Raw genomic sequence first — 27,975 nt, 5'->3', positions numbered from 1 at the left:
AAAAAACAAAAAAACTGAATAAACGAAAACAAAATGAACGAAATTCATACAAAACACGTGTCATTTTTCGATGAATTTTTTGTTGTCACAAACAACCTAGTAGTACTAGGTTTTGATTATGCATGCCAACCAATGACAACAAGGTGTTGGTTTAATCTTAGGCAAGTTACACCATATCAAAAAAACTTGTAAGCACAGTTTAACAACTCAGACCGGACCGATCGGTTCGCTCAAAACCCAGACCTAAAGTTGTTCGGTTGAAGGTTCAGATCGGTTATGTCATCAAATCGGTTAGACTCGGGTTGGACCGGTATGATTCGGGAGGGCCAACCACTGCAGAATGAAAGGGATTTTTTTTAAATGCCCCCTGATGGATTCGAACATATAAGAGCATCTCCAATGTTAGTTCTTAGAGGTGAGTTCTTAAGGTAAGAACTAAAAACAAGTTCTCAAGCATTGGAGACGGTTGACGTGGAGTTCTTAATTTTTAACAAATAAAATCTAGTTCTTATATAAGTAGTTTTGCTTTATGAGTTCTTAGCATAAAAAAAAAACATTTTTTCTGAGATCAACTAAAAACAACTTTGCTTTATTATTTCAAAAAAAAAAAGCGTTCTTAGCATAAAAAAACATTTTTTCTCTCATCCAAAATAAAAAAGTATAAGAAATATAGTGTGGTGGGACCAAATAAATAGTGCTAAGAAGTCAAAATTAAGAACTTGTGGTTGGAGCAAGATATATAAAAGATGCTTAAGCATATGTGACAGTATGTGTCCACATGAATAGTGCTTAAGAACTCATATCTAAGAACTAGCATTGAAGATGCTCTAACACGAGACATATAAAAAAGTAACTTGACCACTAGGCTTCCTGCACTTGACAAATAAATTCAGTTCATTATTTATTTTATACATAGAAACATAATAAAAATATACGAAATGTTAGCTTTTTATGAGTTGTATTTTTTTTCTTCTAATATACACCGAATCAAACAATCCCCCAGTTCTCATTAGAATAAAGTTGCATTTGAATTTTTAAAACTTTTGAATTTTCTAATTTTAGTCATCACGTCAGGCTGAGTTCATTAGTGGCTTGCAATGAGTTATGTGACTGAGTACACGTCATTAATGAGGTTGACGTAGTGACTGCCATTTTTAATTAAAAATTAAATGGAACTTAAATAATTAATAAAAATAATGTATCAAGTAAAATAAATTATAAACAATTTTTAATATGCAATTGTTAATCTCTATTCCCTCCTCACTCATCCCTCAAAATTCTATACCAAACCATCACACCAAACCCTCCATGTCCTTCATCTTTAGGTCTATTAGCCTTTGTAATTGGCTTATAAGGTAATTAATAAAGTTCTAGTCAATAGGTTACACCCTTTTTTTCTTTATGATCTTATTGGCCCTCTGCAAAGTAGTTTTATTTCAGGGAGTGGTACAACTGATAATGTCATCATTGCTCAAGAATTTATGCACTATATGAAGCACGCCAAGGGCAAGGATGCTCTTACAACTGTGAAAGATTGATATAGAAAAGACATATGATAATGTGATTTGGAAATATATCCAGCTATCTCTACATGAGTTGAGCTTCCCAAGTAGTATTATTAATTTAATCATGTGGTGCGTCCAGTCTTCTGAGCTATCAGTCTTGTGGAATGACTCAAGTTTAGAATCATTCTATCCAACCAAAGGGTTTTGTCAAGGGGACCCGAAATCGCCATACATCTTCTTATTGTGTATGAAAAATATTTATATTCTTATTCAACATAAGGTATCTCACAGCCTCCAGAAACCAGTTCATGTGGCGTGAAACTATTCGGGATGGTCTCGCTTACTTTTTGTTGATCATATATTATTGTTTTATCACGCTTTTGACAACAAAATCCAGGTTGTTTCTTGAGTATAACATAAGTTCTCTGCGACTTCCAGTCTTAAGGTGAACCTCAAGAAGTCCCACATGATGTGCTCTCCCAGTGTCAATAGGGTGAGGAAAAATAACTTCAGCACCATTTCCTTTATCCCTTTTCATTGATGATCTGGGGGAATATCTTGGTTTCCCCCTCCTTCACAGAAACCCAAGGAGGGAGGACCTTCATTTCATCATTGATAATATTAATAGAAGGCTTAGCTTGTGGAAAGCAAATTTGTTGAATAAGGAGAGTACACATTTTCTAGCTAAACTAGTTGCATCTTCCATACCTATTTACTTTATGCAAGTTATGTGGATACCTCAATCTATTTGTAATTAGATAGATGGCATCACCTGGAATTACATTTGGTCTGAAAGAATGGTAACATAAGTTGGAATTTGGTAAATTGGCACCGTGCTACTTGGCCAAAGGCTCATGGTGGCTTAGGGTTTAAATCCACAAGGAATATGAACATTTCCTTGTTGGTGAAATTGGTGTGGAAGTTGCTTTCTGAGCTCGAATTTGTGTGGGGTAAGATTTTCCATGCTAAACACCTTTGAGGAACCTCCCTTTTTCCTAATCCCTTAGGAGTTTAGTCTCTTTTGTTTGTTAGGGCTATATCATACTTTCTTGGCTCACAAACCAAGCTTCTCCTCCTACTTGATTCACAATAGCAAACACAAATTGGATAGGTTTGTGGAGAATATGTGACATCATCCCATTCGTGCATATTAGTGAAACTTCCCTTACGGTGTTGCATTTTTGAAGGGACGATGCTTGGGACTTGAGTGTTCTTTATGCGATCCTCCATAATGCTATTGCAGATATGATCATCTCCAACCAAGGGCCCTCATACTCTCAGCTTTCGAACTCCTGGGTTTGGAGGGACAAATCAGATATGGGGCTTTAGTCCTCAACTGCTTATCAATGGTTATTTCACCACACTGCTACGCCAAATCTCTCTTTTCCTTAGCTTAAGATTTTGAAATTTGCTACCCTCGAGAAGCTAAAGTTTTTCACCAACCAATGTTCACTGTCGCAGCTGCAAACCTCACTGAGTCTCATCGGTGTGGTAGATGCTCCTCGCCTTATGAGGATGTGCTTCATTGCTTGAGGGATTTCCCTCATGTAAAACAAGTTTGACTAGGCTCAAACCTTCTGTTCACAATGGATTTCTTCTGATCGACTCCCTACAACTGACTATTGTTCATCGTGAGACTTGTTAGATGCGTTGTGTTCCTTACCCGTGCGTGGTGGATTTGGCGGTGGCGGAATAACTCAGTTCTTGATGATACAATTTATCATCTCTAGTCCGTCCTGCATGTTGTTGCTTCTTCTATCCAAGACTTGGATCTGCTAGGTGCTTCTTCTCATCTCTTCCTCCATATAGGTTCTGCTACCCATTAGTATCCTCCTCCTGATCATTGTGTGAAGCTCAATACAGATGGCAACTGCTTGTTAGCTTCAGGGAAGGCAACCACCAATGGCGTCATTCGTGACATGCACGACACTTGGATTATGCTTCCAAGTTGGGCAGGGGCGATGCATTTATAGCTGAGGAGGTTGCGTTCAAAGAAGAGTCGCAGCTCTACTGGCAGCGAGGTTACGGAAGAGTGCAATGTGAGTCAGATTGGTCCACAAAGATTGGTATGTTACAAAGAGAGGGTCAAGACGAGTCTTTGTGTATAATGTGGAGGTAGCAGTAGTTCTTCAAATCCTTCACCTTGATTGGGAGGTCTTGCTACACCATGTCCTTCTCGGTTGCAATGCGGCGGTGGACAAGCTTGGTAGTTTTGCTCAAAATTAGCATAGACATCACTTGGTAGTGAAGACCTCTCTCTATTCTGCTTTCTATTTTAGCTTCTGATAGGCGTGTTGGTTAGGACTTGTTCTTGCTACTTGTTTCTAGTTTTTTTCCTTTCCTTTAATAAATAATGGTATCCCATATATTACGAAAATTTTAATTAGAACGAAATCATGTATGATGGTTTTTTAGTGAGTTTGATAATTAAGAAATTTATAATAAAAATTTAAATTATTTTGTGCATTTAAGTTCAGCTTTATTCCTACATTATAAAAAATTATTTAAATGTTAATTTATGTTTTTTTATTTAGGTATTCAGAGGAATTCAAACTCAAAAACTTTGCTTAAGGTAAAACAACCTTATGTTAGTTGATCTACGCGTTTGATGGTAACTCAATAAGAAATAGACAAGATGATTTGAGTGATTAATTTTTTTAATTTAATCAAGGTATTCTAATTGTAACTAGAATACTAATCTCTCATTTTATGGTTAGCAAGTTGTAAAAGATACACTACCATACACCACACCACACCCCACACATCGTGATTAATTTATTATTATTATTATTGGTATTTTGGAAATACCAAATCAACAAAAATACCAAAAGTACTAAAAATAATAACAAAATTTACCCAGAGGTATGGTGTTTCTAAAAAACTTAATATGATTGCAACCATTTTCACAACTAACTAGTGAATCTGCTTTGAATGGGTGGATTGGATGGATAAAAAGTTGCCTTGAATATGCTTTTGTTTCTGTGTTAGTAAATGGCAGTCCCAACAGTGAGTTTAAGATGGAAAAAGGATTACGACAAGGTGACCAATTTGCTCCTTTTCTCTTTCGTATTGTTGCAGAGGGTTTGAATGGGTTGTTCATGAATGCAGTCAATTTGAGAAAATTTACTGGTTTCAAGGTTGGCGGGAAGGAGTTTGTGAAAGTATCTTTATTGCAATTTGTGGATGATACTATTTTTCTTGGGGAAGCTAGTTTGCAAAATACAGTGGTTATCAAATGTGTTTTACGCTGCTTTGAGTTAATTTCTGGTTTAAAAGTGAATTTTAATAAGAGCGGCTCGCATTTCTCTGTTGGTTAGTGAGCAGCTTTAGTATGCTGCAATCCTGCATTGTAAGTTGATGAATGTTCCTTTTACTTATTTGGGCCTTCCAGTAGCGGTTGTCCGAGGCGTAGTAAGATTTGAGAGCCGGTTATTCAAAAATTTAAGGCCAAGTTGGCTGCTTGGAGTATGAAGTCTATATCCTTTGGTGGAAGAATTTGTTTGATCTAGAGTGTGCTGCTTTGGTGATTTTTATCTTTCTTTCTTTAGAATGCCTCCTGGTGTTATAAAAATTTGCAATGGAATCATGAGGAATTTTTTGTGGGATGGTGGGGTGACATGAGACAGATTGCTTGGGTGAGCTGGTCTTCCATTTGCAAGCCTAAGGATGAAGGTGGTCTTGGTATAAAGGATTTGTCTATCTTTAACAAATCTTTGTTAGGCAAGTGGAGGTGGAGATTTTTGACTGAACCTGAGAGCCTTTGGTGTCGGGTCATTAAGGCCAAGTATAGTGGAATGTCCACCATGAAAGAGTCTTTGTGATGGAAGGATGTCAAGGCTGCCAGCTGTTATGTGGAGGAGGATCGGTTTGAGTTCGGTGTTCAGAAGTTTGTGAAGGGGGGAATGATACAAAATTTTGGCTTCACGATTGGGTTGGTACTGAAAAGCTTTGTGATAAGTATCATAGGCTGTGCAATTTATCCAAACTTAAATATAAGAGCATCCAAAATTGGGAGTGGTTCCAAGGAGGGTGGTGCTGGAAATTGAGTTGAAGGATGCCTTGGTAGGAAGGGAGTTGTTGATGTTAGGTGAAGCCAAGAGAGTCCCTCTCTCTGAAGGAGTGCGTGATAAATGGTGCTGGCTCCCAAGCACTGAGGGGATTTTTACAGTTAATTATTTTTATTCTTTTTTGCAGGCACCGGTGTTGTTACCCCATATCCCATTTTCGTCCGCGTGTGGAAGTCTGTGACACCTTCAAATGTCAAGGCGTTTGCTTGGCGTGTTATGATGGATATGATTCCTTGTATCCAAAACTTGTGGAAGCGCAAGGTGCGGGTCTCATGAAGAAACGATTTGTAAGGTGTGTTGTTTGGGTGTGGAATCTTGTGAGCATCTGTCTCGTGTTCGGTTTCATTGGATATTTGACGTCATTACTATCGGTGGTTGGGTGTCTGTACATCATGATTCGGAATGAGATTATTTTCAAGAATGGAGTGTTGGATATACCACTAGTTATGGAGGTGATTAAATGAAGGTCGTGGCTTTGGATTAAAAACAAATCGAGTGGATTGAGTTGCTCCTTATTTGAGTGGAATCTCTCATTCAGTAATTTGTCTGCAGGAATTATAATGGTGCTGGGACTTCATCTGTTGCAGTGGGTTTGGTTGTGGAATTTATGGGGGGAGTCACGTTTCTGTTAGGGTAACATGGGTCATGGTTTTTTAATTGTGGCTTCATGCTTGTTCTCTTTGTTGGGTACTGTCATGAGAATTATCTGGTTTGCTTTCAATGTTAAGTTTGTTGGCATTGTCATGTCTGTGTTGTTTTTTTATGGCATTGGGGTGGGCTACTTGGTTTTGTATCTCGCTTGTTTGGGCTCCTGTGGGTTGTTCTTTTAGGTGGTTATATGATTGTTTTTTTTTTTTGCTTTATTCTGGCCTTTTTGTTCGCTTGTATTATAGGTTGGAGTACCCTTGTACTCCCTTTAATGCAATTTTTGGCTTATAAAAAAAAACTAAAATTTGACTTGAAAAAACGAACTAAGATAGAAGACTTAGTATTAGCATCTTTTAATAGGATTGAAGCCCAAAGGAGATATCATAGGAGATAAATAAACAACCCTCCAAATCTCCAATATACACACGTGCAACAGAGGAACTTTGTTCTACTTAGAATTCTTCTTTCTAACTTCTTTTGTCCCACTCCCATAGCTCTCTCTATCCTTCACAGAAGCTATAACCTTCAAAGGCTTCACAAACCCCAAAATCCCCTCTCTCTATTGTGGGGTTCTTTCTTCTCAACTCTGGTACTTCATTGTGAAAATCCAAATACCTGAAATCATTCATGCCTACAATGTCCCACAATTGCAACCCCAAAGATTCAGAACAATTTTACCTTTCTTGGAACATAACAAAGCTTGTAACTTTCTGCTTCCTCTTAGCCTCCATATCCTACCTCTTATGTTCCTTAGGAGTGGTCACAAATTCACATGATTGTGACAACAAAAAAGCTTACCTTGTTCCCATCACCACACACATTGTTAATAATGCTCCTCCTCCCACAATTGAAGAAACCACCCCAGAAAAAGTAACACCCTCTGAAATTGAACCCACCAGTATTTCCCACATAGTGTTTGGCATAGGAGCCTCATCCAAATTATGGAATCACAGAAAAGAGTACATTAAATTATGGTGGAGACCCAATGTAACAAGGGGCAACGTGTGGCTAGACCAAGAAGTGCAACAACCTGAGGCAGGGGATGAGTTTCTTCTTCCAAGATTGAAACTTTCTGGTGACACTTCAAAGTTCAAGTACAAGCACCCAATTGGGAACAGGAATGGGATTAGGATTTCCAGGATTGTTTCAGAGACAGTGAGGCTTGTGAAGAAGGAAAAGAATTTGAACAATGTGAGGTGGTTTGTGATGGGGGATGATGATACTGTGTTTGTGACTGAGAATTTGGTGAGGGTGTTGCAGAAATATGATCATAATCAATTTTATTATATTGGGGCATTTTCAGAAAGTCATGTTCAGAACATAAAATTTTCTTACAACATGGCTTATGGTGGTGGTGGGTTTGCAATTAGCTATGGATTGGCTATGGCTTTGGAGAAGATGCAGGATAGGTGCATACAGAGGTACCCTGCATTGTATGGATCTGATGATAGGATTCAAGCTTGCATGGCTGAGCTTGGTGTTCCACTCACTGTTGAGAAAGGGTTTCACCAGGTTAGTGATTTCTTTATTGAGATTCTCTCTTGTTTTCTGGGTTCCTGGGGAATTGAGGGGATGGGGGTAATATGATGAAAAGATAGAGGGAAATTAAGAATTTTTTAACAATGTGCATAGGATTTAGCTTGTAAAGTAAATAATAAATAATTACTCCCTCCGTTCCTGATCTTTTGTTGTTTAAGGTTATGCACATTGTTTAAGAGTGCAATCATTGATATATTTGTTACTCCCTCCGTTCTTGATCTTTTGTTGTTTAAGGTTATGCACATTGTTTAAGAGTGCAATCATTGATATATTTGTTGACATAAACACCCCTATTTAATGTTGAAAAAAAGTGAAGAAAGAAACTAATAGTTATTGGTTAAGAAACTTGCTATGATTTTGATTGGTGAAGATAAGAGGTGGTATGTGAGAGATGTTGTATTAAATGAGGGTATACATGGAATAAATTGAGAAAAAGTGCATTGGGTGTGTAAAACAACAAAAGTTTTGGAATTTATGCCAAAACTTAAAACAACAAAAGATCAGGAACGGAGGGAGTAACATAAACACCCCTATTTAATGTTGAAAAAAGGTGAAGAGTAAGACTAATAGTTATTGTTTAAGAAACTTGTTATGATTTTGATTGGTGAAGGTAAGAGGTTGTATGTGAGAGATGTAGTATTAAATGAAGGTATACATGGAATAAATTGAGAAAAAATGCATTGGGTGTGTAAAACAACAAAAGTTTTGAAATTTAGGCCAAAAGTTAAAACAACAAAAGATCAGGAACGGAGGGAGGAGGGAGTAGCTTAGAAGTTAAAGTAAGATATTAAAACGGTTGATTGGAAAATTAACAGCTGAAATATAAATATGAAGAATAACATTTTTTTGTTATATATTTCAATTATTTAATCACAATTTCAATGGTTGATATCTTAATCAACAACTTTGGTAACTTATTCTATCTTTTAAAGTTAATAGAGGGTCTAAATTTGAATGTTTTAATGGAAATAAACTGTTTTTTTTTTTAAATCGGAAATAAGCTGTTATGATAGAGTAGAGACATTAATCATCTTCAAGAAGTGATATATATTCAATTTATGTGTGAGGTTTACTCTCCCCACATATCGGAGTTTTTTATTTTATTTTTATTTTTATATATACAAGCCTTCCTTGATACTCCCTCCGGTCCTATTTATAAGCATGAAAGAGAAGAGAAGAAAAATCTTGGTCCTTTTTATAAGAACCAAATGAAAGTTTGATTAATTAATTTTTTCCAATGATGCCCTTATTAATTCTAACTTGTAAAATGTGTCTCATTAATTATTCTCTCTCTTTTCCACTTTCCAACACTAATAACAAAGGGTAATTTTGGAAGTTCATTTTAATTTAAGACAAATTTAATGCATTTTATCTAGTTTAACTACATTTCTTAAACTATGCGAATTTTTTTTTTGTTGCTTATAAATAGGACCGGAGGGAGTATATAAACTTTGTTTGAAGAGAATTAAAAATGTATTAAATGAACCAACTAACAGTAGTAAAAATTAATTAATACATGATAATTATTGAGAAATAATATATTTACAAGATAAATTTTGTTAAAATCGTTAATAGAATTTAAAGTAAAAATGTTGAACACACTTTTTACTCCATATATAATATTAGTTTTAATATGAATATCATTATTTTTTGGCGGTAAAGTAGCTAGGTCTATAACCATTTAATTCGGTCAATGGTGATAGATATATAAGGGGAGTAGTGCTTAAACAAAATGACAAAAGAGAAGGTGCGTGTTGGTCATTTGGATTAAAACTCGTAATCATTATCATTAAGTTCATTAATACTAACTCTGAGGCTTATCATTAGGTTACGTACTTAGTTTATTCATAACTTCTCCATGTGAGTATCTTTTCTGTTGTAGGAGTTAATTACAAAAATAAAATATCTTTTTGGTATAAGAGGCAAATAAACTAAAACCCTACCAATATAAGGTTTTAACGAGGCATGATTTCTAAAGGGATAGTGAATACAAATTAAACTTAATTAATATATACATATATAGGTGCATTTTAGAAATTAGAACATTTATTTTTGTTGTTGATTTGGGGTTGGAAATCCAGCTGTTACAAGATTCCTATTTTTGGCATGCACCAAACCAAAACCATTACTGATCCAAAAAGAGCCAATTCTGATTTCTGCACAGGTGTTGTGTTGGTATCATCTTTTGTTTTGATTTTTTCTTTTCTTTTTTCCTCAAGTAGAACTTTTGGGAATATCAAAGTCATGCAAGGCCTCCAAGTGTACTGCACGTGGCTACTATATTAACATTGATGTGCTGTCAGCTGTGAGGTGTCTTGATAGTAGAGTAGTTAAGTTACTTGAATACAATTAATCCCCTCCTGCAAGAATCAATAATATCACCACTCTCATAAGTGTTTTGGTACTCAAATTTAATATTAAGTTTTCCCAAGTAACATCTTGCCACACCAAATTAAGTGTTAGTGTAGTACTACTTCCGTTCGTAATTAACTGTCTAGGAAGAGAAGAAACACGCATATTAATGAGTGCAATTAATTTTGCTAATTTTTTAAAAAGTATTAGTATTTGTTTTCCTTTTTTACGCTTTAAAATGTACTTTATATTTCTTCATTTATTGTTCTCATTAAGGGCATTACTTGGAAAAACATTAATTAATACTCTCTTGAAAATCTAAGTTGACAGATATACATAGGAAAAAAAAATCTTCAAAAAGTGGACACTTAATAAGGAATGAAGATAATACTCCCTCCGGTCTTATTTATAAGCAACAAAAAAAAATTCACATAGTTTAAGAAATGTAGTTAAACTAGATAAAATGCATTAAATTTGTCTTAAATCAAAATAAACTTCCAAAATTACCCTTTGTTATTAGTGTTGGAAAGTGGGAAAGAGAGAGAATAATTAATGAGACACATTTTACAAGTTAGAATTAATAAGGACATCATTGGAAAAAATTAATTAATATAGCTCAAACCTTCATTTGGTTCTTATAAAAAGGACCAAGATTTTTCTTCTATTTCATGCTTATAAATAGGACCGGAGGGAGTATTTTACAAACTAACTCTTTGTAAAAGTGTAAACACAAGTTCGAACCCTTAAAATATTATTTATTAAAAGAGATTGTTACAATTTTTTAAACGTGTTTAGAGCTGTCAAAGATGAAAAATAAAAAGCTTCTATAAATTTGATTAGAATAGCCATATATATATATATATATATATATATATATATATATATATATATATGTGTGGCTATTCTTAAAGGAGAATAAAAGTTAGGCCTATAGCTAATTATAAGAAATAGAAAATAACATAAGCTTACATTTGTTGTGGAGTTCTTTTATTTATTTAATTTCTAGTAATTTCAGCCTCACATTAGTTTTTTTTTTTTTGTCAAAAGCCTCACATTAGTTTTGTTTTGCAGTTTGATGTGTACGGCAACGTGTTTGGGCTCCTAGCAGCCCACCCCATCACACCACTAGTCTCCCTCCACCACCTGGACCTAGTCGAGCCCATATTCCCGAACATGACCCAAATCCAAGCCCTAAAACACCTCCTCCAAGGTCCAATAAAACTTGACCCACACGGCATCATGCAACAATCCATTTGCTACGACAAGAACCGGGACTGGACCGTGTCTGTTTCATGGGGTTACGCAATTCAAATATTTCGGCGGGTTTTCTCTGCCCGGGAAATGGAGATGCCGGCAAGAACGTTCTTGAACTGGTATCGGAGGGTGGATTACACTGGGTTCCCGTTCAACACAAGACCTTTCAGCCGCAATTCCTGTCAGAAACCGTTTGTTTTTTACTTGGCGGATGTGACGTTTGATGGTGAGAGGAATGAGAGTGTAACGAGGTATGCGAGGGTGCACCCGAATCCGAAGTGTAAGTGGAAGATGGCAAATCCAGAGACAATCCGAATGGTGACAGTTGTTAAGAAACTCGACCCGCACTTGTGGGATAAGGTAATTCCTTTGTCTTTTTTTTTTGTGTCTCTAGCGTTGGATTCAGTTTCCCTAAGGCAAGATAATCACTGATAAAGAACCTGTTTAGATGCAAATCATGGAGTACTTATTGGACATGCATAACAAAAAATTGTTTAGATTATCATTATGTACTTGCACATGCATAACAAACTATGGAGTTTTTAAAATCTCAATAATTTATAATTATCATAGGTTGAAATAATTTACTTTTACCCTTTTGGAATGACTCACTGACCTGAATTTTTTATTTTATTTTAATTTGGCATTAAGTTGAATGGGGTTAATAATTTGTGTGCTTATATAGGTTTTTTTGTTTGTTTTGTTTTGTTGATTGAGCAGTCTCCAAGAAGAAATTGTTGCAGGGTTCAACCCACAAAGGAGGAGGGAACTCTAGTGATTGATGTAGGGGAATGTAGAGAAGATGAAGTTGTTGCATTGTGATAAAAGGCATGTGAAATTGCTTAAGTACCTTCTTTAATTTTGATAATTCTTCACTCAAATCATCATCTCTTGTATCTAGTTAATTTTTCGTGTGAAATTACACACGAAAAATGTAATATATCTTATAGTTTTCTTTTACTCATTAGACATCAAACTTGAATTACAAACAACATGAGCCTTGTGTATATTTGTTGACTTGACTTAGCCTTGGCATTACAACTAGTTTTAGCACCAAATGCAACCCGGGTATCTAATGGAGTGGAGGGAGCACCTAAAACTACTCACAACTCAATTACACGAGAAGCTATCTTCTGAACCAAAAGCATGAGAAATCCCTTAACTTTCTTTTTATAGTCTTAAGCCATCTTCTGTATCTAGTTTCCGATATGCTGTTTTCATATTATTATGATAATTTCACAGGAAAAGTGTAAGATGTGCAAGGAGCAGATTGCAAATGTAATTTAGTATTTTTTTTCTTGAGATGATGTGGTAATGTTATAAATTAAAAAGAAGTTAAGATGTAAAAAAATGTTCGATTTCAATAAGTTTTTAAAAATACATTCAATTTTTAAGAAGATAGGAGAGGGATCAAGAGTTGACACTTCCAATTAGACAATTGTGACAAATTGGTTTTAGTGAGAGTGCATGGAACCTTAGAATTGGTTCACAAACCCTGAATTTTTGGCCTTGTTTCTGGAATGCCCATGTAAATATTCATGAATCTTCTAACACCGTTCAATTTAATGGCTAGTGTATATTTCCTAACAGTTGAGGTGTTTGAGGTATTTCACCAATATTTACAAGTTTTTAAAATTGCTAACATTTTTTCATTTACATACCCATTCCTCCACCATGTCCGACCACTTGTGCCACTTTCACTATCACCTCCGACCACCCTCATTGTCCTCAGTCTCCCTCCACCGAAAAATACAATACCAAATTTTAAATTTTGGTATGTTAAAAAACATACAACTCAAAATACACGATCAGGTTATTGAAAAATTGATAAACAATAAAACACGAGACATCTTTAGAAAATTATTACTTTGAAGTGTGGTAAAAATTAGGGTAGTGGGGTGCCAAAATCAACACCCCTATCTAACCTTTGCATGGAGTTGGGCCGCTTTTTGGGCCGAAGTGTTAGTAATAATTAGTCATTTAATCCAAAAAAGAGCCCATAAAGATGAACTTTGACAAAAAAAGCCATATTATTCATCTAAAAAGATAAACTGAACTAGAAAATAAAAAATATTTTTTCCGATGTATTGAAAAAAAAGAAAATAAAAAATATACAATTAAAAATAAAAATAATTACTACATGATTAAATTTTCTAGTGTTCGATAATGACTTGTTTGGATCAGTGTTAGCAGAATTAGATATGATCATAATTGAATTTGGTTAGAATTGAATATGGTAACGAACATTTAAGTGACATGATTTATGTTTGGATACATCATACATATACCTAGAATTGATTTTCGTAATTGAATTGTAGTACACGCACACAAAATCGGATTTGTCAGATGGAGAAGGTGCCCCGAAATCAAACTTGTGGAATCAAGTCTCATAATTTTTTTTGAAATTCCATCAAATATATTGAAACTAAGCCGGCCTAGAGACCAAAATGTCAGAACGAACAAAAGCATCGAGTCCAAGTGGTCCCTCCTCTATCAAAATCAAAAAAGAGGCCCCGGGCAAAAAAGTCAATGACACTATTGCCGGATCTACGAACATCTTCAAAACGATGATGATCAACGTTTGAGATGTTTTGATCCATATTTAGAACTTAAATTCACCTTTGAGAATCGCAACCAAACGCGCTCCGAATATATGACAAGTTAGTGAATCAAACAAGATGCTTCCCAGCCTGTGTGAGAGCGTGTGGGCCCAGTTGACTCATTCTTCCCTCCATACCAGTCTTCTTCCACACAACAAAACAATGGAACCCCTTTCTATTTCAACACAATCTCCCTCTTCATCTTCTTCACTCTTCACCTCTCAATCAACCATGGAGTTCACACGCAAAACCCTCTTTCTCTCCTTCTCCTTCCTCTCCTTCTTCACAATCCCCATCTTCTCCCACCTCTTCTCCCCCCTCGACAACTACCTCATCGACTGCGGCTCCACCGCCCCCACCACCCTCATCGACAACCGCCCCTTCTCCGGCGACCTCACCGGAAAACACACCCCACTCTCTTCCTCTTCCCACGTCGTCTCGATCCGGAACCAAAGCCCTCTCCCCGGTTTACCCTCAATCTACCACACCGCTAGGGTCTTCACAAACCCTACAAGGTACTCGTTCCCCATCAAAGACAGAGGTACCCACATGGTTCGCCTTCACTTCCACCCCTTCGATTCCCCGAAACTCGATCTGGGTCGCGCTCAATTTCACGTCTTGGTTGATGGGCATGTCGTTTTGAGCAATTTTACCCGTTTGATGAAGACTGGCGGTGATGGAAACCCTAGGGTTGTTGAGTATCTGATCTGGGTCGATTCGAAAAAGCTTGTGATCGTGTTTGTGCCGAGTAAGGATTCGAAATTGGCGTTTGTGAATGCCATTGAGGTGATTTCTGCACCCAAAGACCTTGTTCCTGTTAAAGCACAGTATTTGAATTTAGGAAATTTAGAGAGTTTTGATGGTTTGAACATGCAAGCACTTGAAGTTGTGTATAGAGTCACTGTTGGGGGTCCTAAAGTTACCCCTTTTAATGATTCATTGTGGAGGACTTGGGTTACTGATGATGAGTTTTTCAAATCAAGTGTTGGGTCTGAAAGAATTGTCTTTGGTGGTAGGATCAAGTATCAAGTTGGCGGTGCTAGTCGCGAAGTTGGACCGGATAATGTGTATAATAGTGCAAGGTTGATCAGGAGTAAGAATGATTCTGTTCCTAATGTGAATATGACTTGGGTGTTTTCAATTGTTGGAGGATACAAGTACCTGGTTAGGTTGCATTTCTGTGATGTTGCTAGCATTTCGCTTGGTTTGCTATATTTCAATGTTTATGTCAATGGCTATTTAGCTTCTGAAGACTTGGATCTCTCTTACATGACAAATTCACTGGCTTCCCCTTATTATGCTGACTTTGTTGTTGATGGAGATAGCAGCACAGGGACAGGGGCACTGAGTGTTAGTATTGGTCCTTCTAAAAACAGCATTCCTCATGTCATTGATGGTATATTGAATGGAGTTGAGGTTATGAAGATGAATAACTCGCGTAATAGTCTTGATGGAGATGTTTGTGCTGGTTTTGTTATGCAGAGCTGGTCAAGTGGAAATTCAGGTATTGTGCTAACTTTCATGGCTGCTGTTTGCATTGTGTTAAGCTTAGCCATAGTGATTCGTAGGAGGATGGTTGAGTCTAGGGAATCTGTATCATGGTCAAGGTTGCCTGTGAATTTATCGGATGATAATGTTAAAACCAGCAATATATAGTTTTATCCAAAGAAAAGAAGAAAAGATTGGCAGTGTCAGGCAAGTAAACTGTCAGCAAATCTAGCCATCTATGTGGCTTTGATAAGAAAGTTGAAACATGAAAGAACATGCTGTGTTCAAGCTAGAAAGGATGGTATAGTTTTGAAGCATAACTATTAGGGATTGTTGTACTGTATCTAAGTTGTCATACTTGTTTATATCAGAATATTTGCGTATTTAAGGCACACCTTTTGCCTTTACTTGTTGTTCATTTTGCTATGTTTTTTAATGTTATAGCATTTTGCAATGTTTTGTAATGTTATAGCTTTCATCACTGTAATTGTTTCCACTTGAAAAATAAATTATGTAACCTTCATATTGAGTTGTGATACTTCATTACTGAGGCTCCAAATTATCTGTTGTGGTGTGCTCAGTGCTCGTGAGTATTTTTTTGTTGTTGTAGAAAACAAGAGCTAAGCTCTTCCTGTTTTGATGATGTCGCCACCTGTTCGGAAAATGGTTACGTGTTCTCCCTACAAATGTCTTTCTCGGGATTCAAAATTGTGCTCTCATCCTTACGAGGCCTAGCTTCCTTATCCTGAGACTAACACCTTGTTGGTTTTTTTTTATAAAAAAATTAAAAGGGTTTGTCTTTATAAAAATACAAAATCCAAAAACATGTCTTTTTGTTTTGACATACAATCCAAAAACATGTCTACTTTGCAAGTGAATTTGAAAAATACAAAAATATAATTCCCCTTTTGGAGAAAATCATAAAAAACATGCTCTGAGCATTCAAATCAAGCTTAATTAATATAACTAAGTTGCCTTGACTTCTCCCCTGTGCGATTTGGGAATCGATTATTGTCAAAACTCAAAACACTCCAAAATCAAGTTTCTTCAAGCAAATCAAAACACAAATAATTCAAATAATTAAAATGACAAACAAAATGTTCTTTTAGGGTTAATCAAATATTTTTAAAGCTATTAAAATTTGCACAATTAAATCAGAGGTAATCGTCTCAACAGATGTATTAGAGGTGTTGTGGGGTTACTTTTCTACTATTTCCTACGAATAAATCAACTCCCGTATCCAATTTGGTTTTTGCAATCATAATTTAACGAGTTTTTCCAATACTTTTCCTGACCAAGAAAATATTGGAGGTGTCTTCATTTAGGAATTTCAAGTGCGATTACTACTGTCGAAGTGTGCTAATAAAAGTGTTTTTAGCACTCCTCAAAAAGAGTATAATGAATCCACTAGAAATCATATCTAAAGCCAATACAATCAGAGCACTTTGTACCTTCTCACTAAATTGGTTATTTGGCCTTCCACTCTAAAGCCCTCTCGCCTAAGAGCATCTCCAATGCAAGGTTCTTAGTTCTTATTTTAGAGTCAAGAACTAAGAACTTTACTATTGGAGGTGCTGACATAGACTCCTTAGTTCTTAAAAATAAGAACTCAGTTCTTATATAAGGAGTTTTGCTTTTGAGTTCTTAGCTTAAAATATTAATTATTTCTCTCTCATCCAAATTACTTTATTACTTTATGAGTTTTATTTTATTACTTTATGAAAATAAAAAGTATAAATAATGTGGTTGGTGAGACCAAATGAATAGTGATAAGAACTAAGAACTAAGAACTCATGGTTGGAGCAAAATTGCTTGAGAGTTGCTTAAACACATGTGGCAATACGGGCCCACACAAATAGTGCTAAGAACTATAAGAAATAAGAACTAGCATTGAAGATGCTCTTAATAGACTCAATGTGTGTTGGGATACTCATTGACGTCAATGTTTTTAATATTAAGGCTTAATTGCACTTTTAGTCTCCCAACTTTGGTTTCCTGCAAAAATCATCCCAAACTTCAAAATTAGCAAAAAACGACCCTAAAGTTTACACCCGATTGCAAAATTGGTCTTCCGTTAAATTTCGTCTAAAATCTAACAGAATATTCCGTTAAAAATGAATTAAAAAATAAAGAAAAAAATCAAACAAAACAACAATAAACGCTTAGAAAAATGAGGAAAGGTTGGATCTATGGCTTGGAACGATGAAATACAAAGGTATCGTGGCTGCGTTTATGGGTTTTTTTAATTGTTTTTTATGTTGTGATGTTCAAATGTGGGTTTTTTAAGTTGTTTCTATAAGTCTGGGTTTTTTCCTTGGTGGGCATGTGGGTTCAGAATTCATATGTGTTTGTGATGTTGAATGAAAGAGAAAGAAGGAAATAATTGAAATTGGGAAAACCTGAGCATTTTAGGGAGGCATCAAAATACCAAAGAGGATGATGATGTAATTGGATTTCCATGACAAGGGGAAGAAGCTAGGGATTTTTTACAGGAACAAACCTGATCTTGCTGAACCAGAGGAGAAGCAGGGAGAAGATGCTAGGGATTTTCATGGCTAGGTGTTGATGGTTGAGGAGTGGTGGTTATAGAGTGGGGGACTAGAAATGCAACTCACTAAATGTTATTTAATTAAAAATTATTTTTTTTCAGTTAAAATTAATTTAGAAATGTCATGTCATCCTTTTCAGTTATATTTTAGATGGAATTTAACGGAAAACCAATTTTGTAACCGGGTGTAAACTTCAGGGTCGTTTTTTGCTAATTTTGAAGTTTGAGGACGATTTTCGCATGAAGGTCAAAGTTGGGGGACCAAAGGTGCAATTAAGCCTAAAATTAATAGGCATTGACCACTTATTTTAAGGTAAAAACTGAATGAAGCTATTCTTATGAGCTTAGATGAAATATAAAGTGAATGAAACTGTTCATTTAGAAACAAAAATACTGCACTAAATATTGTTTAGTTAGAATTGAAAACCGAAAAACCATTGTAAAATGAAAAATCAAAATTGTTTATTTTAAAATTTTGACGGGATATGAAAGAATGATATTTTTTAAATCCACACTGAAAAAAAAAAACTTGAACATAACATCACATACATATGTCACGACTCATGTGAAAGCAAGCTTTCATGTTTCGAGCAAAATAGGATAATCATTTTCTTAAAAAAAATTAAAAAATACAGACTAAGTACAGGTTTGCTTTCCCCACAAATGCAATTCTCTATGAGATTTTCAATTTGTTATAATCCTTGCATGTGAATAGCATTGTAAATATGAAATAGACCCAATAATTAGCTAGGCATATAATATATTTTTTAAAACCAATAATCGCAATAACATCTCAAATAAGAAATATACATGACCTAGAATCATCACCCTCAAATTCTAATACATCCTCTAACCTCTCATTTTGAACAATTTTCAAAAATAGATAAGAAGGAACAAAGATAAAATATAATATTAATCTCTCAAGTATTAAAAACCCTCACGTAGAGTTGTGATCAATCAGGAATCAGAAACAACGTACACCAAGAAGTGAACATGCAGTTTTTTGAGAATAAAAGTTTTGGTGATTTCGACTTCCACTATATATTATTGCATGTGAAAGTATTTTTTTAGATCGTAACTCACTTAAATAAGTGTTTACAAATCATCCACCTAAATAATAATTTTCACAACAATAGTACAAATCGAACTTACAATATTTTAATGGAAAGTAATTCGTTTTTACCCATTGAATAACATGTATTGGTAGATGATGTCGTAGATGAAGATGGAATGGAATATTTAAAACAAAAATTGAGTGGAATGGAATACACAACAATTAACTTAGCAACGACGTCAAAGCAAAGATTGAAACCACCCCATGCGTGTTTGATGAGCTATCTTTCAAAATTGTTGCTTCTATTTATTTTTATTATTGTATTTTTCTATTACATATTTTTAGTTTCAAAATTATATCCTTGAAAAAGAAAAGGTAAGACGTGAAAGTAAGTATAGCAATCCCGTTTATTAACCACATCAACACTGTAGGCATCCCACATATACTCTTTTTATTTTCTATCTAATCTAATTAGATATCTGTAAACACCACCACACATAATATAAGAGTAAGTGGTAAAGAATTAGGAACATAAGATTTGAACAAGATAAAGAATGAAGAGTCCAGAGTTTAAATCCTGAGAATGACTAATTTACTAACAACTAACATTTGCTTATAAAGAAAACACATAATATAAGAGAGAAACAAAGAAATAATAAATTTATCTGTACCCTAAACTTAAGATTCCAACCGATACATTTTATTTATCTGTACCTTTCATAACTCACTCCAAATTATGTATCTCTGATACACTATATATCCATTTAATGTTTGCAATTAAACTAAGAAAGAAAACAACAAAATGCCATAAATATTACACAAATATCAAATTATTTGTGATGAGTTTTCACTTTTCACTGAATAGGCAAGTTCTTAATTAGAGTTTTGTATTTTTCATGTTTGAGGTACTGTGTCTGTATTGTCCTTCTCCTTTCCATTGACAAAAACAAAAGTGTAGTTATATTCAAATTGGGGAGTGTTTGGGTGCATCTCAATATTACTTGATGGTAAATGTTTGGTTCAATGGTAAGAGTTAAGGGACATAAAAGTTGAGTGGGATGAAGGGTAAAGGGTATAGAATTCGAAATATGAAGAGAGACTACTTTACTCAACTAATAGAAGAATTAGAGGTGACATTGATCGAACTTTATACCACTTGATCATAGAAACTTTGATACCATCTCAAAAATTCAATTGTCTCAAAACCTTAAACTATTACTTCTAACAACTCCTATACAAAGAATTTAGTATGTGCTTGAATTTCAGTTTACAAAATAAAGTTTAAGTGAATGTGAGTTTGTTAAAACTAAGTTTTGGGTCAATGTGATATGATTTAAATTTTAATACTTTTATTTTAAAAACCAGAGTTTGATAAAATGTATTTTGTTTGAATAACATTAGTTTTTTTTGGTAAATGAATAACATTAGTTAAAAGCACTTTTAAATTGAATAATTAAAGCCTTAAAGGTATGAGTTTAATAATGGAATTAATGTTGTTATAGCTAACAATAATGGAGTTAATATCAAAATCATTTTTTCATTTCATTATTTTAAACAACATTTTTTTATTTTAAGCAATATATATAGATAAAAAATACTTTCGTTAGGAGAGTTATTCCTGCCATAATATGGAATTTGTGAATGGAAAAATCACTTTTGAAAAATCTAGTCTCATTATAATATAAATATTATTGGCTTGACAAGATTGGTTACGTGAAAGAAATCCGTGGTGAAAAAAAAAACAAAAAAAAAATACTAACTCAACGAGTTATGTTTAAAAAAATGACAATTTATATTTTACATTTTCGTATTTTAATTCAACTCATGTCAATAGTAAAGTATGATTAGATGATGGAATTACTCAGTACTTTTATAAAAACAGAGGATTCAATAAAAAAAAATTAGGAACAAGATTAAATTACTAAAGTTTATTTCAAAAATAATATAATATTTTTTTTATAGGTAAATGTTATTTGTTAGTAAATTAGTCCTCATAAGAATTCGAACCCTAGATCCTTCACCCTTCATTCCACCCAATCCAACCCTTCGGGGACAATATAATAAATTATTACAACAATGTATGAAATCACTTCATTTTAAACAAAAATATTACTTGCACATGATTTTTTTTACATTCAATCGATAAAACTTGATTATCAAGTTTTAAATTAAAAAAAAATTAAAATTTGATTATTAAGATGTATGTGCTCCTCTTCTTTTCCAACGTGTATGTTGAACCTAAGGGTTAAACACACGCCTACACACTTCAACACATGCAGATGCATATAAAGCCGAGATAGGTATAAGCTTAGATGCTATGAAGTGCATGCTCCTTATCATCCTCAAAATTTGCAGTCAAATGATCCCAAATTTAGCCAACTTTGATTGCTCCCCAATTTTAAGGTGATGCTAAAAAATTTCTCCTCACTCAAATGAAAAAAAAAAAAATACTCCTTTTATAAATTCAATGTCAAGTGCATTAATTCTAAAGGCAAAATCAATTTAAAGCTTGCGTAAGTAGCTTCTGCTTCTGAGTGTTAGAATTGAAAGAATATAATCAATTGTGTGATGTATCCTTTAGTTGGTATAAATTAATCACCCCTCTGAAGAGGTGGAACGTTAAACCATGTCAAGTATTAACAACTCTGCTATTTCTGTCCACAACTAGGTAGAAGAAGCAAGAAAGCAACAGTTAGAGGAATCAAACATGGCTATTGAATTAGAGAAAGGGTCATCATCTCAAGAAAAATATGGCAAGGTTCAATTGGCAATAAGGATGTTGGTGCTGGTTCTGTTTCTGGGTTGGATTTTCATTTGGATAATGACCCCCACAAAAACTTACAAACAAACATGGAAGCCTCAACTTCTAGCTAAGACTAGCTCTACCTATTTTGGTGTACAAGGTCTCTTCTTTGATTCAACTATATATGCAAAATTCATTTTTTGTGTTTACATTCTTTTAGTTAACACATGTTTGATTATCCAATGATCTTGGTCTTGCAGGTACAAGACTTTTGCTTTACACTTTTCCAGTTTTGTTCATAGCTGTTTTGGGATGTGTCTACCTCCATATAGCCAAAAAAGCAAACGGTTTCAACTTGCAAAGGTCTCTTCTTATCAAATTCTTAAACCCCCATTTGCAATTTTCTTCTTATAATCATTGTGTGTTTGGTTATATGCTGGAGAACTTCCCATAACCAATTCTGATAGAGTAAAATCAATTTTAGATGACATTATAGACCTCATTTCGGAGATTTATTTCAGCCTCAAAATCAGTGAAGCTTGAAACTGGAGAAAGTAGCTTCTGCGCCAAGTTTTTTCTCTTTTTGTCTAAATCACTTTTTTTTTTCTTTGTGAATTTCGGGAGTATCCTCATTCATAGATCCGAGATCCACATCTATGAATTGAAAAGTTTGAATCACATCATTTATCATATGCAGTTTTACTAGAATCAATTTGTCCATAATCAATTCTGCTAATATTGGTCCAAACACACACAATGGTTTCAATTCTCCTTATAGTCATATCTGCTTAGTTATTTTGTAAGATTAAGATAAAATCAGTTCTGATAATTGGCTTCAATTCTATGGTTTTTGCATCATCAGCTGCAGTTATGTCAAGAAATGTAGAAGGAATCGTCCGGTACTAGTGAGAGGCCCTCTTGGCATAGTCTCTGACACAGAACTGGCCTTTTTGTTTCTCTTCATTGCACTCCTAGTTTGGTCCTTTTCAAATTATCTGCACAACGGATTTGCTAAAATCACCCCGAAATATGCAAAAGAACAAGGCGAGAAAGTGTAAGAATATTCTTTATCATAACACTAAAATTTCAACTTAGAAATATGGGTTTCGGGGGAATCTCGCTTTTGAGTCTTTCTATTTGTTGGGATGTCAAGTGTAAGTAAAGAAGTCCCACATTGGATGGTTAGAGGAGAGATGAACACTTTATAAGTGAGAGGACTCATACACTCATTGCCTTAAGGTTTTGAGTGAAAGATGTGGTGTTCAATCCACTTTGGTGTGTTCATGTTAGCCCAATGTGGATGATCCCCCGGTTTATCCTCTTGCGGCCCAACAGTGGTAATTGGAAGTTTGCGCTTGAGATGGACTCACACTTGAGTCCAAATGATTCACATTATGAGTAATTCCAAACTACTTATTACAACTTAAATGTGAAGAACCCGATTGAATCAGATGATTGTGTAAATGTCAGATTTCCCTAACTCAAGGAATACAAATCCAAAATTTTGGGATTTAGTGTTCAGTTAGGGAATCCTGAATTCGTGCATTCCAACATTTTGAGTCGTCTGATTAAAGATAAATTATTTAAATTATGAGTAATTATTCCAAGTTACTTATTACAACTTAAAATGTGAATAGTTCAATAAAGATCAGAGGACTTAGTGATTGCGGGATTTCCCTCAGAACTCCATGAATACAAATCAAATTTTTTGCTACATATACATCAAAGTTGAATATTTTTTTATATAGTGAATTGTGATAAAGCTTGATGGTGATGGTTTTTTTCCCCCTTTATTATGTTTTTCTGGCAGATGGGAGAAGAAACTAGATGTTGCAGCTGAGATGTTGGGCGTAGTTGGGAACATTTGTTTGGCATTCCTGTTTTTTCCGGTAACTCGTGGCTCCTCCGTGTTGCCATTGCTTGGACTCACATCAGAGAGTTGCACCAAGTACCATATTTGGCTGGGAAACATTGCCATGACCCTCTTCACTGCTCATGGTGTTTGTTACATCATCAATTGGGCAGTTACTGATCAACTTTGGAAGGTTCATCAAGATCCTTACTATCTTTGTTGTTTCTTTTTTTCCTGATTGAAATGATGTGTGTGCTAGCTATTTTGTAGGATTATTAGAGAGTAGAACTCCAAAGTTTTTGGTGGATTTAGAAATTTGAAAGAGTGATTATGGATTCATATAAATTTGGAAGAAAAAAATTATATTTACTCGTGATTGCTTCTTTCTTTCATAGTTGGCCAATAAGCTATTGCTTAGTGGAATAAATGACATGTCATGACAGATAATAATGTGTTTTACAATTAGTATTATAGTGATTACCAAGCAGAGAGCAACACAATCTTCTAAATTAGATAGCGCACTAGAGACTGCCCAAAATTTATACGTAAACTATCTAGATTCTTATATACATAGCTTTCATAAATTCTTAACTTTAAGATATAAGACCGATCACATAGGTCTCCTTTTAAGAAAATAGGCAAATTGGTCTTTGGTTTCTTGAAGCATTGGTCACATTGTTGGCTCTCTGTCTTCACTGAGCGTTACCAAACGTGACCGAAGCTTGAGTCAATCAATGACCAATTTGACTGTTTCCATTGCAAGAGATCAACGTGACTCAACATATATCTTTCAATGACCAAAGTAACTATTTCACTCTATTTAGTTTTGTTGTCTATAACATTGTTATTGTTTTGGACTTTTGTTTAAGTGTACAATATTGTGTTCGTGATCATGGAGCAATGATGTTGTATCAATGCAGATGCTAGAATGGAAAAAGACTGGGATATCAAATATTGCAGGAGAGTTAGCTTTGCTTGCTGGTGTGATCATGTGGGCTGCAACCATCCCTCGCATTCGGCGAAAACTGTTCGAGCTCTTCTTCTACACTCACTACCTTTACATCATCTTCATTGTCTTCTTCATCTTCCATGTGGGCATCTCTTTCACATGCATGATGCTCCCTGGTTTCTTCCTCTTCTTAATTGATCGTTACCTTAGATTTTTGCAATCTAGACGCCAAGTTCGTTTGGTTTCTGCTAGAGTGTTGCCATGTGAAACAGTTGAACTCAACTTCTCTAAGAACCATGGTAATTAACATGACTATCCTACCTGTTTACTATCATGTAATATCCTCCAATTCTTGAGAAATGTTTAATTTTTCTTGTTAAGGTTTTTTTTTAATAAGGGTGTGTTCAGCTAAATAGCTCAAATCCTTATTCATAAGCTAATTTGAGAAGCTAATTGAATTAAGCTCAATATGTGTATGTGTTTTTTTATAAGCTAATCGAAGCAACTTATGAGAATAAGCTCAAAATAACTTATAGGTAGACCACAAACTATTTACATAAACTCTCATAAACAAATGCATATGCATTTATTTTAAAATAAACTTATATAAGTTCTTCCAAACAGGGCGTAATGTGACAGGTTTGGTTGTTTTTTGCAGGTCTAAGTTATAATCCAACAAGTATTATGTTCATAAATATTCCAAGCATATCCAAGCTACAATGGCATCCATTTACCATTACTTCTAATAGTAATTTGGAGCCAGAAAAGCTGAGTGTTGCCATCAAAAGTGAAGGAACATGGTCCCATAAACTCTACCAGATGCTTTCAACATCTTCTGCAGCAGATCATCTCAACGTCTCTGTTGAAGGTCCTTATGGACCTGCATCAACAAATTATCTCAGGTCTGCATCTTAGAAGCAAAAATGCAATTTTATAGCACCTTAGTTTTAGCTTTAACTCCCTTCAAAGTTGACATAGCTTCTTCGGTAAAAGACAAGGTAAGGCTGCACACAATAAACTGTGGTCGAACTCTTCCCTTGACCCGCGAATAGCGAGAGGTTTAATGCACCAGACTACTCTTTTCTTTACTTTTAGCATGAATTCATGTTTGTAAATTCGTCAAGAATTAATTATAAATCCAAAATCAATTATGTAAAGAAGCTTTTGTAAGTAGCTTCATGATATCAGAATTGATTATAAGGAAAATTAAGTTGATACATACACTTTTACTTTAGATAAATGCTTCCAACTTCACTTGATAACTCTTTGTTTTTTTTTATTCACTAGGTATGACACTCTAGTGATGGTTAGTGGAGGGACTGGAATAACTCCATTCATCTCAATCATCAAGGAGCTAATGCATTTGAGCACAACATTCAGATACACAACCCCAAAAGTGATACTGATTTGTGCTTTCAAGTACACTTCAGGTCTCTCAATGTTTGATCTCATCCTTCCAAATTCTAGCACCCCCTGTGACATTTCTAACATGAAACTACAGATTGAGGCCTACATCACAAGAAAGAGTGAGCCTAAATTGAATAGCCCAATGAACCTTCAACAAATATGGTTCAAGCCTAATGCAAGAGATGCACCAATATCTTCTATCTTAGGACCAAATAGTTGGCTATGGCTATGTGCTATAATCTCTTCCTCTTTCATAATTTTCCTTATCTTAATTGGGGTCATTACCCATTACTTCATTTTCCCTGTGGATCATAATTCAAACAAAATATTTTCATACCCTCTGAAGTCTTTCCTCAATATGTCAACAATGTTTGTGTCCATAGCCATGGCTGCTAGTGCAGCTGTTCTATGGAACAAGAAACACAATGACAAAGAAGAAGAGCAGATTCAGAACTTGGAGGCAGCATCAGTGTCCACAATGTTTAAGATTCATGAAATAGATAGAGAATTGGAAAGCCTACCACTTCAACAATTTGCTCAAGTTACAAATGTGCATTATGGTGTAAGACCTGATCTAAGAAGTAAGTATCACTTACTTGTTTGATTCTCTAATATGTTTCTGAATAAAATAACTATTTTGAGAAATAACTTAGTCAAAAAAAAAACAAAAACAAAATTTGTTTAAACGAGATGTTTTGCAAATGCTCATAACTTGAAAACTAAACAAAATTATCAGAAACATCGTGAGATGAATTATTTTTAAAAATAGTTTGTGTCAAGACTAAAAACTGTTTTACAAAACGTAAAACTCATCCATGAAATGAAACTCATTTTGTTTTTTCTTTTTTTCATTTTTGCAGGACTAATATCTGAACTGAATGGGTCAACTGTGGGAGTTCTTGCTTCTGGGCCCAAGAAAATGAGACAGGAGGTTGCAGCCATTTGCTCATCTGGTTCAGCTGAAAATCTGCATTTTGAGTCCTTAAGCTTTACGTGGTAATTTAACTCGATCCGTCGCAAAAGGCGTCAAACATTGATGCTTCACTTCCGTCTAGCTACTTGGAGCTGGTGGAGTAGGAATCTCTCATGTCACATGATAATGTCTTGTGAAATTGTGTATGAAAAAAGAAAGAAAATTTACATAACAATATCATATGGAGTATCCAAAATGAGAGGATCGTGATCGAGAAGCCAATAGCCTTGGCTAGTTTATATGTAATAGTGTTGTTGTCATCAATCATCGTATTAGATGTAACACGTTATCCAACAATACTTAGGTCCTAATCACTTGTTGATATTAACACCACAAAGTTACTGCTTCTAACTTTCTAAAAAGTCCTTCTTGTCTATACAGAAAAAAGGTGTAAAGAATTTCATTAGGAGATAAAATCTGACACAGATGGCACAAAAGACAAGCAATAAAATGGTTCATTTCAATTTTACCTAAATATTTAAACTTCATATATCTTTTATACAAATGCAATGTCACTCGAGTAATCATCTTTGAGAATTTAATCACGGAATCGATCAATGGACAAATACAGAATATAAAGCTTAGGATAATAAGGATACATTGGAGGTAATCTCCTTATGATGATTAGCATCTTACCATTAGATCTAAACAAATAGCATTCAATTTCATGATTAACATGACTTACTAATAGGAAACGCAAACCAAATCCCACCAATTCATGCATAGGACAATTTTAAGGAACTTGTATTTTTGCCCCGGGAAGACATCTTTGAGGCAAACCACTTTTTTTATAAATTTCTCTTAATGTAAAATTTTACTTATAGAAGTTCTGGAAGAAAATAAAAACATTGCAAAATTTGGAACTTTAAGTTCTGAAAGTAATACTTCATACTTCCTGGAACTTGAACTTCTAGAAGTAATATTGTACACTTAGGGTTGGGTTTGATTGCTCAATTTTTCTTTTTAAGCAAATTAGCTTAGAACCATAAAACATAA

General features: G+C 34.6%; 3 protein-coding genes across 3 annotated transcripts; all 3 read left to right on the top strand.

Moving 5' to 3' along the window:
* The first annotated feature begins 6,701 nt into the window (after positions 1 to 6,701).
* LOC130732319 (uncharacterized) lies at positions 6,702 to 12,387 on the top strand. The gene is made up of 3 exons (XM_057584389.1): positions 6,702 to 7,732; positions 11,183 to 11,725; positions 12,086 to 12,387. The coding sequence occupies exons 1-3, from the start codon at positions 6,848 to 6,850 to the stop codon at positions 12,185 to 12,187; spliced, it is 1,530 nt and encodes a 509-aa protein (XP_057440372.1). The 5' UTR covers positions 6,702 to 6,847; the 3' UTR covers positions 12,188 to 12,387.
* Positions 12,388 to 14,068: 1,681 nt separating this feature from the next.
* On the top strand, positions 14,069 to 15,976 carry LOC130728285 (probable receptor-like protein kinase At5g24010). The gene has a single exon (XM_057579714.1). The coding sequence runs from the start codon at positions 14,128 to 14,130 to the stop codon at positions 15,619 to 15,621; it is 1,494 nt and encodes a 497-aa protein (XP_057435697.1). The 5' UTR covers positions 14,069 to 14,127; the 3' UTR covers positions 15,622 to 15,976.
* A 5,759-nt stretch (positions 15,977 to 21,735) lies between these two features.
* On the top strand, positions 21,736 to 27,335 carry LOC130728284 (ferric reduction oxidase 2-like). Its single transcript, XM_057579713.1, has 8 exons — positions 21,736 to 21,958; positions 22,059 to 22,161; positions 22,661 to 22,852; positions 23,609 to 23,843; positions 24,571 to 24,898; positions 25,258 to 25,501; positions 25,887 to 26,587; positions 26,867 to 27,335. Exons 1-8 carry the CDS (start codon positions 21,763 to 21,765, stop codon positions 27,004 to 27,006), a joined length of 2,139 nt encoding a protein of 712 aa, XP_057435696.1. The 5' UTR covers positions 21,736 to 21,762; the 3' UTR covers positions 27,007 to 27,335.
* Positions 27,336 to 27,975: the final 640 nt, after the last annotated feature.

The sequence above is a fragment of the Lotus japonicus genome, chromosome 1 (assembly GCF_012489685.1).
Source record: "Lotus japonicus ecotype B-129 chromosome 1, LjGifu_v1.2".
In the NCBI taxonomy this organism is placed as follows: Eukaryota; Viridiplantae; Streptophyta; class Magnoliopsida; order Fabales; family Fabaceae; genus Lotus; species Lotus japonicus.
The sequence above is the reverse complement of the archived record's forward strand: the minus strand, read 5'-3'. Positions and strand labels throughout refer to the sequence as shown.